The 13,939-nt window shown below is 36.6% G+C and overlaps 1 protein-coding gene across 19 annotated transcripts in view; it reads left to right on the top strand.

Moving 5' to 3' along the window:
* Positions 1–13,102, top strand: part of col13a1 (collagen, type XIII, alpha 1) — a 167,006-nt gene extending 153,904 nt beyond the window's left edge. For 16 of the 19 annotated variants that reach the window (XM_028469107.1, XM_028469104.1, XM_028469105.1 and 13 more), the window contains 2 exons: positions 4,757–4,795; positions 12,771–13,102. In XM_028469107.1, the coding sequence (XP_028324908.1) occupies positions 4,757–4,795; positions 12,771–12,803 (72 nt within the window). In that variant the 3' untranslated portion in view covers positions 12,804–13,102. Of the gene's footprint in view, positions 1–4,756; positions 4,796–4,898; positions 5,508–12,770 lie in introns of those variants that run through there. The other 3 variants (XM_028469095.1, XM_028469093.1, XR_003675658.1) reach the window with 2 other exon arrangements.
* The last annotated feature ends 837 nt before the right edge of the window (positions 13,103–13,939 follow it).

The raw sequence follows: 13,939 nt of genomic DNA, 5'->3' as shown, positions 1-13,939 counted from the left end.
TTTAAATCAGCTGTAAAATACACTAATAAATATTATCTATCATCTAATCAGTGTCTCATCTATTGGTTACCGTGTTAGGCTTCATAATCAATTAATATATTGATATTAATACTTTTGGTGTGGGCTTCTGAACATCTGTTTTGCCTGTATACCCCTAGATTTATATTTATTTTTAAAATAGTAAATTGATCCTCAGAAGAATTAACAGGTGAACTTTATATGAAACACATTTTAATAATTGTTTACTACGTATGCCTATGTGTAAGCCATATGGAACATGGTTTTCCAGCTGTGCGTTTAATGACATTATAAAATGTTCATGTCAATTACAATTAAAAGTCAATTATCTGAACTAATTACATTCAATTACGAGCACAACAGCAACACATTTTTTTCGATTACGATTTCAATTATAATTCAATTATAATGAATTACCAATTATGCCGTTACAATTATAATTGACCTGCTATTTACTTGTTTTCTGATGACTTTTATCTGATGAGTTTCCATCTACACATGAAGTCCCCTCCTCACTGCTCCACATCTGCGTGTCAGATGATGAGATCTTTTATTTTTGCTCTTCGTGACGTAAATGCATACAAGCCACCCCCCCCCCCAGTCCAGAAACTTATATTAATATCTATTAAATATATAAATATTAAAACATACCAGCCTTTATGTTGAAAAATATGGTCAGCAAATCAGTTCTTTACACACGACTTGTTCCTTTAGTCTAGTAAATACTAGAGTAGCTCATGGTGGTTGTGTATGCACTTCCATGTCCACACCTAAACTTTTCATTAGTTCATCAATGAAGTAAATTGACTATTCAGGAATCAAGTCATTGAACAAAAGAAGCAGGAATAATAACGAATAATTGAAGTCTAACACATTGTGTAATCAGTTTTGTGCAAATATCTTAAAAACCATCGACTTTTGGACATAAAAATGTATTATTGACCCCCATAATGTGGCCATTGCACACATTTTGAGTTGTCACATGACCTTCTAGGTCCAACAGTTCTAGAGATACAGTAATGGCAGGTGGTAGTACTTTGCTTAAGCAAGGGGCGTGGCCATTTCACCTATTTTGCCGTTAGTGGCAAAAGTGTAACAATCCAGACATTGTTCATTGACATTCAATTAGTTACATTTTGAAGAGTTTAGGTCTGGACATACAAGTGCATACCAAACCACCATGAGCTACGAGAGGAAAAGTAGTTTAGTTCCTGATATTTTAAGTGTAGTGCGTTACTTTACTTACCAAAAAAGTAATATTGTTACTGTAATCTGTTACTTTTTCATGCCTTAGTTCCAGCAATATTATTTTTGTTTTCTTTTTGAATAATATGTTAATGTTTCATTAATTCAGACAATCTTAGGAAATCCACTTTGATCTCCTGACTACTGTCAGTCTTCGTCAGAGGCCTCTGCTCACTTTGATGTTTCCTTTGAAGTCCATCAATGAATAAAGTTAAACCATAGCATATTTTTAAAAAAGAGACAATAAACTTCAAAGGAAACATCAAAGCGATCAGCAGAAAGTGGATTTCCTTAGGAACAATTGTCTGAATAAATGAAACTTTAACATATTTTTCATGTCTTACCCCAACACTGGTTGCATGAGTAACATCTATAACTTTTACACACGTGTTTCCAGTGGCTGAGCGTTAACGTGGAACCTGAACATAACACGTTGGTGTCCTTTCTCACTGTGTGCACTGACATTACAGTATTTATTGAGCACATAATGTTTTTTATTATAATGTTTTTACACATGCATGTTAGAAGACTGAACAATACCCCCTTACCTTCATTCATCTTTTATTTTGTGGGTCTATAATCTGGGCTGCACAGAACATTGTTGGCCTGGTTCTCAGGGGAACTCTGAGGGTTTGTGCTCATGTTTTTTGAAACCACTTTCTGAAGCTTTCTAATGAAATGACTGAAAAGGAAATGAAATGTGTGTGTACAGTGACCACTTTGGATTTCATAATCATCATCATCAGCAGCATTTTACATGATTTCTTTGAACGCACCATTGATGTCTGAAACAATGAAGTAGTTTCATCAGCATTTATACGTCTATAAATATTCCATAGTGCTGCTGTAAGCCCCTCCCCCTGCCAAAGCTGACCTCAGCTGCAGCTATGACACTCTTAACATTTAACAATACAGAATATAATTGAATTTTAAAAATGTATCATCCATTTATTAATAGTAACAATATATTTATGTATTGTTATATAAATATAATATAAAATTACATAACGTCATTGTAATGTATTTAATATAATAAAGTTATTTTAATGTTTTCTTTTTTACTTTTATCCCTCTTACGACATGTATCAAGTATGCAAAATATGCAAAATAGTTTTTTGTTTGATTTGTATTCAAGACTCTTTGGTAAGAATTACTGCATATGTTAAATCATAAAAACCTTTTTCTATGTGTTCATTTTATTTGTATTTAAAACACTTTGACTGCATATTGTTAATATTGGCTACAAAGTTTATTTTTTTTTAACAATTTTGGTTGGTGGTGTGCCTTGATGGACTTTGGCTCCAAAAAGGTTGAAAAACACTGTTAGCCTCTGTTAGCATAGCATACAGGTAAGGTTTGATCTAGAGCTGTTGCACATGTTTCTGTTTGAACCAATAGAAACCAAAGTGTGTGATTCATTGGTTTAGTTTAAAGTGTAGCTGTAGTGGAAATGTATATAACAAAACATTTGTTTCATTTATAACCAATAAACAAAATACGTGCACCTTTTTTTTTTATAAAAAACAAACAAACAAACATTAAAAAGATCGGCACGGCCTGTAGCTTTAAATAAATGGTGCATTGTGGGAGGTAGAGTTGTAACAGGTGTGTTTACAATGTAATAGGTGTAGTTTTTCATCTGGTTTCAGACATAACTGGCTTGCTGTCTATTAGCTTAGCCCATTAGCTTAGCCCACAGATCACTCAGCAACGTGGTGTGAACGTAAATGTTTAAGTGTGTATTCTGTACCGATATTATGGAGCCAACGTCTGGATAACTTTGACTTTGTGTCGTTATTTGGCTCAGAGACGCTAAAGAAATGTTTCTGTGGGGTTTTTTTCTTGTTGTTATAGCAACCATTAGCTTTACACTCCACCATTGATCAGAAACTGTCGACCAGAGATGGGCAGCTGTTATCACAGCGGGGCCACAAAAATGTGATTGTCCGAAACGAGGGCGACATTATCAACATTTATGTTAGCATTTAGAATAATGACCAAGTATTAATACAGAAAAAAACAAGGTTTTTGTCATTGTTTGTTCTCTTTTTGTGTATTTGTCATTTCAGAAATTTCTGCTGGCATTTTGTGTATTTTATGAGTCATTATATGTGTTTGTTACGTCTTGTGTGTTATATTTGCATTTTGTCTATTTGTGCCATTTCTTAACCTTTCAGTGTTTTTGTCGTTTTGGGTGTTTTTCTGTCATTTTGTGTAATTGTTGTTGTTTTGTGTATTTTTGTTGACGTTCTGTCTATTTTGCTGTTGTTTTGTGTGTTTTAGGAGTTATTTTGTGTATTATGTTGGGCTTCATATTACTTACAATTTCTTGAATTACAATTTTTGGTGGATTTATCTTGGGGGCCACACAGAATTAGATCGAAGGCTGCATGTGGCCCCCGGACCACCAGTGCCTATGTCTACTGTAGACCCTAGGTCCCCAAAGTGGGGTACCCAGATTGTCATGGGGCATGTGAATAAAAATGAATAGTTGTAAACTATAATATGAATAGAGAAGCAGTGATGCATTGCCACTAGTGACACACTGCCCTCTAGTGGTGATAGAGAAACTATGGTTAAAAAAGAACACATCTGGGGAGAGCTACGTTGCTTTGAGCAGAAACAAGACCATGATGACCTTTGCCACTACGTACTTGTGTGAAAATGGGTTTTCAGCTTTCATAAACATAAAAACTAAATAGAGAACAAATAAAGACTCTCTCAAGCTGGGTTTCCATTAAAGATTTTTGGGCCTGTGGCCCACATGAACCACACTGGTCTGTATTTGGCCCCTGAATTAAAACATCCTGGTTTGATCCAAAAGCCTCAGAGAAAAGTGGTCATGTGACGTGTAATTGTGTACAAAGTGTTTCCATAGCACTTTTGTGACACATTTCAATATCAAAATATATAAAATTTTTCCTCATGAAAGCGTTAAAACACTTTAGTGATACTTGAGTGTTTTTGATAAATCAGGTGTTTGCATTACCAGTTTTTATTCAGATATTTAGATTTTGCATATTTCCATGGGTAATGGAAACATAGCGACAGATTCATCTGAACATTACAGATTGATGTGCATCCTTAAAGTTGTAGTTATAGTTGAATTTTACAGTTTCAGGTTGATGAAAAACATTATGTTTTTAAGTGTTCAGGAGTAAACATAAGTTCAGGTTAAAAATATCTTTAGACCAACGGAACACTGTTGCCTAGCAACAGCTAACAGTAATTAACCAACGTGTATCATATCCTGTCCAAAAAGGCGTCTCTCCGTAGTTTGAGGTATAAAATTATTCTAAAAAGTTCTTTTAATATGTTTTTTATATTAGGGAGCAGTTTTTTTGTTTATTGGTAATACATAAAACACATGTTTTGTGATATACAGTATATTTCTACTACAGGTAAACTATAAAGATGTTTACTGTGACTGTGTTCGTTTCTTTGCTAAAAGTCCTTGTACTGGTTCTTACTGGTGTTTTTGTTCCTGTTTCAGGGAGACGATGGTTTACCTGTACCAGGATGTTGGAATAAAGTAAGTGTGAAGCTGATCACAATCTGATCACAATCTGATCACATTCTGATCACATTCTGATCACCGTGTGCACTAACACTGGACTTGTGTTTTCTCGTTGCAGTGACAATAACTTTGGAATGACGCTTGCGATTGTACATAGGATATTTATTTTTTTACTCATATTTTGTTACAAATATAAAAAATAAAAATCCTGAAAGTGTTTAATGTACAGATGTTTAATGTTCTAATATAATCCTGATGTCTTTCATACTGTTTCTGTATAACTGTTGAGGTTTGCATGATATTTGTGCATTAGTGATTAATGCTTGACTAATGTTAGCGTTGTTAAGTGGGCTCTGTTGAAGAAGAAGACCAAGCTGTACTGGAATGTGGGGCTGGAAAAAGTGCTGAGTCACCATTGAGTGAGTGTTAAAACATTGAACGCTCGTCCATTAAAGTGTTAAAGACATGTTAACCATTGACTGAGCTTCAGCTAGCGTTAAACATATGAACATATAAACTGTTGGTTAATCACAACCAATGGCTTTGTTTAACCCAGTGGTTCTCAAACTTTCAGAGTGTGAAGTGTGAAGACGAACTTTCAAGACCCCCCCCCCATGTCCATCGTCCCCCAAATAATCACGACAAATAACACATTTTCAAATTTAACGAACTAACGGGGAAAAAGTAACATGATATTTCATAATAAATCAAAAACTAAAAACTGAATTGCAGTATTCAATAATACAGGAAATAACCAAACGTGACAAAAAAGATTAAGAAAACCAAAAAAATTAGAATTTTTTTAACTCCATGTGAAGTACATGTATACGTAAATTGTTATTTTTGCACTTTATATATATATATATATATATATATATATATATATGGTAACACTTTAGTTTAGGGAACACCTATTAACCATTAATTAGTTGCTTATTAGCATGCATATTTGTAGCATATTGACTCTTTATTAGTCATTATTAAGAACTTATTAATGCCTTATTCTGCATGGCCTTAATATACAACCAGTAAGCCATTAACTAAGAGTTTTCCCTCAATCACCTCAGAATTATTACTTATTGGTATTAAGTAAGGAAGTTGTTGTATATGGATTACAATCTTAACATATTAGGGTTAGGATTAGGGTTAGGATTAAGGTCAACCCAAATCCTAATCCTAACCCTAACCCTCTTTGGACTGCGAGACTGCCATTAAGTGTATAATAAGGCATTAATAAGTACTTAATAATTACAAATTAAGAGCCAATATGTTACTAATGCTAATAAGCAACTAGCGAAATTTGACATTGTAATTGTAATTGGCATGAAAATTCTATAAAAACTGTCATTTACAATTTAATTAAACACAAACCTGGGTAAAACACCCACACCTAAAATATTAATACCAATATATTCATTGATTAAGACATGGGTAAAACTGACCCGTTAGCATTAGAGATGCTAACAGAAAGCTAACACAAGAGGAAGATAATTGCAATTGAATTTCAGAAGAAAAATCATAATTTTAATTGTATTTGTAAAAAAATCGGTCACTGTAATCGTAATTGAACATGGATAATTGAAGACCTAATTGTAATTGAAAAATGTAAATGACCCCAACCCTGGTAAACGCACATGAAATCTGGTTATTTTAGTCTAGATGGTGCTAAAGTATCTTTTCCCAACTATATTTAACTTTCCTTTTACAAGCCAACTTTTAATTTTGTAAACTGAGTTTATTTCCATTTATTCCTGATAATTCCCTTTGAAAGTTTGAAACTTCACGTAATTTTACAGTCTGTTCATACATGTGTCAAAGCAAGACGTTGATGTTGAGTAGAAAACGTCAGGTTGGTCGTTGCCCTGCAGTGTAAATACAGGTGGAGTCTTTGTTTGTTTGTGTTGTTGAATACAACTATTGCTGCTCGTGGCTACAGCATGCTGCTGCAACAACTCCATGTTTGTGAAAGGACGAAAAGCCTGCTTTAAGGTGAAGAAATGCTAACCTCAGAAGCTAACGTGCTACATGAAGAAGTGGATGCACTAATAAACGGAGTGGAGACGTCGCTGCTCTTTCACTTTGTTTTATTTCTTTTTTTGATTGATATTGATTTTTAACGATCACATCCTGGAGTTAAATATACGATGTGTTATTGTTGTTTGACAAACCTTCTTTAGCCTTTTTATTGATGCTATTTTGCCTTGTATTGATGAGAAATGACTAACTTATACCTGTAAAAAGTTATCTCTGTGTTGGACCTGCTAATTAAATATACCCTTTAAAAAAAAGAAAGAAAAGAAAGGTTTTCTACCAGTTTTATTACTGAATTAAGATTATTATGATTGACAACAATAAACAAAATAATTCACATCACAAACATTTACATCGACATGGGCAAAGAAAAACACAAAGGGACAACAAAAATACACAAAGACAAAAAAACTGTAAAAGTACACTACACTACACTACAAAGCTAGATGACCTCTTATCACGATAACTTCTGAGATTTAACTAGTGTGTGCTGTTCTACAAACCTGGTTAACATCTTACTAAATCACCATGGTAACTTAGGCTGAACGGCTAACCTGGTCGTTACCAGATGGTTTTGTTCTGAATAAGATCAGAGCGAATACTGAAGTCCCGCCTCCTGACCAATCAGTTCTCTTAGAAAATGACCTGCCTCTTCACACTCTCGTTCAGTTCTCACTCATGCGTTCAAAGGTCGAGTGGGATAAACTTTTTACCATTGGAGCGTTGATTCCTTGAAAGATTTTTTGCGTAAATGTGTAATATCGGTCTCTGAGGCAAAAAGCTGCTGAAGGAGCTAATGCTGCTAAAGCTAATGCTGCTAAAGCTAATGCTGCACACAAGCTGAAAATTCTGTTTTCAAACGTGTTTCACTTATCGGCCTGTTTAGTGTCCAATTTGTAAATTGAATTAAAATTAAACATAAAAATAATGATGGACCTGGTTAGTGAAAGGTGGAGCTCGTAAATTCACCGTTTCAAAGTGAGAACTCATACTGTCCTTTTCACACTCAGAAATATCGCATTATCATCAATAATAATTATACATTTTTTATAACAGTTTTTAAGTGTTCATAAGCACTTTTTAAAAACTCAGACACTTTACAGTTAAAACAACTATTAAAGTCAGAAAAAAGAAATTAACAACTATCTCTCTATAAAGCAAGGAACCTGTGTGTATGTGCGAGTGCGTGTCTCTGCTTGTGTGTGTGTGTGTGTGTGTGTCTCTGTGTGTGTGCGCGTGTGTCTCTGCGTGTGTGTGCGTGTCTGTGCGAGTGTGTCTCTGCGTGTGTGCATGTGTGTCTGCGTGTGTGTGCGTGTGTGTCTATGTGCGTGTGTGCGTCTCTGCTTGTGTGTGTGTGTGTGTCTCTGCGTGTGTGCGTGTGTCTCTGCGAGTGTGTGCGTGTGTGTCTGTGCGAGTGTGTCTCTGCGTGTGTGTCTGTGTGTGTGTCTCTGCGTGTGTGCGGGTGTGTGTGCGTGTGTCTCTGCGTGTGTGCGTGTGTCTCTGCGAGTGTGTCTGTGTGTGTGTCTCTGCGTGTGTGCGGGTGTGTGTGCGTGTGTCTCTGCGTGTGTGCGTGTGTCTCTGCGAGTGTGTGCGTGTGTGTCTGTGCGAGTGTGTCTCTGCGTGTGTGTCTGTGTGTGTGTCTCTGCGTGTGTGCGGGTGTGTGTGCGTGTGTCTCTGCGTGTGTGTGCGCATGTGTGTCTCTGTGTGTGCGTGTGTCTCTGCGTATCTGCGTGTGTGTCTCTGCGTGTGTCTCTGCGTGTGTGTGTCTCTGTGTGTATGTGTCTCTGCGTGTGTGTGTCTCTGCATGTCTGTGTGTGTGTGTGTTTCTGCGTGTGTGCGTGTGTCTCTGCGTGTCTGCGTGTCTCTGTGTGTGTGTGTGTATTTCTGCGTGTGTGTATGTGTCTCTGCGTGTGTGTCTCTTCGTGTCTCTGTGTGTGTGTATGTGTCTCTGCGTGTGTATGTGTCTCTGCGTGTGTGTATGTGTCTCTGCGTGTCTGCGTGTGTCTCTGCGTGTGTCTCTGCGTATCTGCGTGTGTGTCTCTGCGTGTGTGTCTCTGTGTGTGTGTGTCTCTGCTTGTGTGTGTGTCTCTGCGTATCTGCGTGTGTGTGTCTCTGCGTGTGTGTCTCTGAGTGTGTGTGCATGTGTGCCTCTGCGTTTCTGCGTGTGTGTCTCTGCGTATCTGCGTGTGTCTCTGCGTGTCTGCTTGTGTGTATGCGTCTCTCCGTGCGTCTCTGCGTGTCTGCGTGTGTCTCTGCGTGTGTGTCTCTGCATGTGTGTCTCTGTGTCTCTGCGTGTCTGCGTGTGTGTCTCTGTGTCTCTCTACAGATCAGCTTCTATAATGACCAGTTTAAATATTACTGATGATAATAGTGGTGAAGTTAGACATCAATGAAATTTCATGAACTCTCAACAAAACATAATTTTTATTTTCCAAATATTAAACTGAATGAGTTCTTTTTTTCTTCTTTTGTGGTCAAGAAAAGAAAAGACTGAGCAGAGAGCAGAGAGTTTCAACATGGCTGCTGCTTGGTTCTTGGGTGTGCAACGTCTGATTTGTTAGGACTACAATGATACCGTTAATAAGTTATTTCATAAATGCTTTACAAATTCCGTGTGCATCTAAACTGACTGTTGTGGATTAATTTCACTATACGAGTACGGACTGAGTCTGTTCTGGTCTGAGGAGATCCAGATCCACGAGGACAACAAACTGGAATCAGAATAGATTCTATATAAATATATTTTTATAGTTATATATATTTCGTACTGACCTAGTAAAGGTAAATACAGAAAATACACAATCATAAGTTCAAAGCTTGTTAGGAGTGGAAACAGAGGAGGTCTGTGGCTTTGATACTGTTTCTAACATTGGTTTTACAAAGTGCTCAGACACGTGCATCATTCCCGGGTAGAGTCTGAATTCCACCCGCTGGAGACCCAGGTAGTCTGTGTTTTTGTGCACCAGGGGTCACCTGTGTGGAAGCCAGAGGACTGCCCTAGCTTCTTTACTGCTGCTGAGCTGCTCCATCGGTTTGTAAAAGTGCTCAAATCTGCCAAAAGTGACATCAGCAGAAAACCCTGGTCCCTCCTCCAGTCCAAATATGTGTAATATTAATATAATAAACACTATTAAAACACTAACGATGTCTGGAATAACATTACAAACGCTGTTAGATTAGAAATATCAACAGAGTGAACGAGCTTGTTGACGTTCACCTATGACCGCGCATGTGCAGTTCAGGAGTGTGAAAAGGCCAATAAAAGGATCACTGTGAACATGTCACTGTGTGGATCTGATCTGATTCTGACAGGATAGATAATATTTAGACATCGATGCAATACTTTCATTTAACATCACGTCCTATAGGAAATATACAGTATAGATTTATATCTGATGGACTGATAAAGTAAATTACATAAAATAAGTCAGCTGATAAAACCTGCGTGCATCGGGTGCTTTCAGACCGATAAATTAATTAATTATTTAAATCATGTATTCTGTGGCCTCAGTCCTGTAGATAATATAAATATAAATATATTCCACCTTATGATGTAGACAGATCTGTATGAACGCAGCATCAGAGACACAGACAAGATAAAAGAGTGTCTGTTTATTCTCTGTTTATAATCTCACTAACTTAATCATTAACACTCATCAATTCCTGCATTAATTACTTTCTGCTTTTACTGCAGCAACAGTTTTGTTTTTTGTCTAAATTGGGACGTAAATTGTTCTCCAGTTCCTCAGTGATTGTGATTGGTCTGACACTGTAATCTCCTCGTCTGTCACTAGAGTGCGTACGTAGCCAGACTGGTTAACTGAGAGAGTTTGTCTGACAGACAATGTGTGAAGCCAACGGACATATATCCAGGATAGAATTATCTAGCTTAGTAGTACAGGCCCAAAATGACTCCCAGAAATAAAATAAAATTTAAAAAAAATTACACAAAACAACAAATAAATCTTTGGATCAGACAATCACATTTTTCTGTCCTCCGCTGTGATAAATGTTGCTCATTTCCACTATCAGATATTCTAAATATACTCGGCTTAAATAACAAGTGAAGAAAATATAATGAAGTGAAACATATCTTTATAAGTCTGTGTAGATTCAATATTATTTATTTACCATTGTCTTCAGATTATCTTCTTATCTGAATATATGAGATGTTTTATAAGCTAATGCTCACACATTGAGCCAGTTTTTAAATCAAATACAAAGAACTTCTAAATGTAAATCTAAACATTACTCGTGCCCAACAACAAATCCCCATAAAAAAGAATATGAATATGAAGCCCAACAAAAGTAATGGTACAACAAAAACACACAAATTTATAGATTATCCATAAAACACACAAAACACAACAGAGATCCATAAAACCACTTAAACACTGAAACGGCCTGTACTATGAAGCTGGATTTTCTCTTATCACGCTAACTTTTATTCAGTGTGTCCTGTACTACGACGCTTGCTAACGTCTTACTGAGCCAAATCACCATGGTAATTTAGGCTGAATCACCATGGTAACGTAGGCTGAATCACCATGATAATTTAGGCTGAATCACCATGGTAACTGCTGCATCTCTCTCTCTAATGCTAACAGGTCCTAAATCAGCTGTAAAATACACTAAAAACATATATCTATCATCTTATTTATTTCCTATCTATTGATTACCTTGTTAGGCTTCATAATCAATAAAAAATATAGGTTTTAATATTTAAGGTATGGGTGTCTGAGCCTTTTTTGTGTTAGTAGCCCCCTACATACAGTATGTGTAGAACTGTACATAGAACTGTAACATGGTTCACCAGTTGAGCATTAAATTATAATTGACATTTTTTTAAATCAAATTTTCATGGCAATTACAATTACAAAGTCAATTATCTATACACTTAATTACAATTTAATTAGGATCACAACAGCAACAGATTTTTAAAATATTACCTACAATTATAATTACGCTATACAGTAGTCCCTCACTGTATCGCGGTTCACCTTTCACGGCCTTGCTGTTTTGTGGATTTTTTTACAGTGCAATTTTGGAAGCATTTTTTTTTTACAGCGTATGAACGCGCATTGTGTTCTGCGTCCTGATTGGCTAATGCTGCATTCACCCACCAGCGACACATCCAACTCATTGAGTTTCACTGTCTGCTGAAGCAAGGAGCTGTGCTCCTTTTTCTCCTCCCATAAACATAAACCACCAGTGAAATAAGCCAGTGTGATTAGCGGCTAATGCTATGCTAGCTCAGTGCTACAGAGAGAACTTTTACCTGCTACTACCACCTCCTTCCTCACTGATTCTCCTCCACACCTAATCCTTCCTAGTCCTGGTTCTAAAGGGCGTGTCCAGGTGGTCACACAGCTTCTACTCCATGGTTAAATAGGTAAACAGACCAGTGTCTGTGTTGACGTGATGTCATCGTCCCTGATTGGCTTTCGGCATCAATGTCTGATCACTAGCAGTGACTCTGAAGTGTTGTATGTTTGAAAACAGGTTTATGTTTGAAAATCTATAAAGGTTTGAACTTTCAGTGTTTAAATAAGAGAGAAATGTTCATTCCTGTCTGAGAAAAGTGTATAAAGTGTGTGGTGAGAGGTTTTACAGCCTTAAAACATGTATAATAATAGTAAAAAATAAAGCTGACTACTACACGGATTTTGCCTATTGCGAGTTATTTTTAGAACGTAACCCCCACAATAAACGAGGGACTACTGTATTTGTAAATAATTATCAATTATGCAATCACAATTTTAATCAACTCCAACCCTTGTTCAGCCTAAGTGACCATGGTGATTTAGCCTCTTAAGAAGTTAACCAGCGTCGTAGTACAGCACACACTGATTAACGCGATAAGAGGGAATCCAGCTTCATAGTACAGGCTCTAGCAGAGATATGGTTTGTACGTGTGGTTTTGAAATGGATTAAACAGTATTTCCACGTTTGTTTTAAGGGCCAGCATCCGTTCCAGCTGGCTAAGAAGTAGCGTGGGGCTCCCTAAGGACGGCCTGTCTGAAACCTTCCCCGAGCCTGGAGTTGGCCTTTGAAGCTTTTCTTTAGGACTGGAACCAGGGCCAGTAACGTGGGACGCTGCACTGGCAGCTTCACTCAGTCTGCAGTGAGTCACGGAGCATTCTTTATTCTACACTACAACCAAGTCGTCACAGGGACTCATATTTTCATCTTTTATGAAAATAAGCTGCGACTTGAACCTTTTGATGCGCGTTCTGTTTGAAGTCACTTGTGGACATGTGAAGAAGAAGAAGAAGAAGAAGAAGAAGAAGAAGAAGAAGAAGAAGAAGAAGAAGAAGAAGAAGATGATGCAATGATTCCTCAGTGACAGCTGGCCCACTGCATTCTACTCTCTTCACCTGCAGCTATGACTTTTAATCCTTGTGTGGACACAACACACGTTGAAGCCAGTTTCACACCTGGACAACTATGTATTGATCTTTTTTTTTCCATTCAGGTGTAAAACCGCAATAATCCAGTTGAATAGATGTAAGTGTTGATGACGTGTGGGGATTTGTAAATAGAATGCATGAATGAAAAAGCAATGAAACTTTTTAAAGGGGCATTAGTCTTGGTTTGGGTAGAGAACCAATAATTCATCACGCAATTAAAAGATCATTTGCTCAAAAAAAAAAAAAAAAACATAAAAGGTGTAAATTGCTGCTCTAAAGTTAGTTCTGATCTCCACTGTAAACTCTCTCAGACTGACTTTGTTGGTAAAGTTTGGTGCATTGCATTACATTTTGCTTAGAAAATTATTAAAATATATATATATGTATAGATCATAATGATGGAATGAATGAGTGAAAACACACATTTTAAATAATCTCACTTTGTAATTAAGTGGAAATAACAGTATTTAGTGCAGTGGTTCACAACTTTGTTTGGGTCATGACCCCATTTTGATATTGAGCGTTTCTGGCGACTACAAAGACATTTTTTTTCCTACAATCAGTTTTTGATAATTTTTTAGTTCAAATATTTGTTTTTCTTAAATGCATTTTAGTTGAACTCGATTTATATTCAACAAAGTACCTTAAAAGTATAGATATACAGAAATTGTGTTTGAATTAAAAAAAAAAAAAAAAAGAATAATCATTTAAAAATATC

This window comes from Gouania willdenowi, chromosome 15 (assembly GCF_900634775.1).
Source record: "Gouania willdenowi chromosome 15, fGouWil2.1, whole genome shotgun sequence".
NCBI lineage: Eukaryota > Metazoa > Chordata > Actinopteri > Blenniiformes > Gobiesocidae > Gouania > Gouania willdenowi.
Note: the sequence above shows the minus strand (reverse complement) of the source record. Positions and strands in the feature narration are given on the sequence as shown.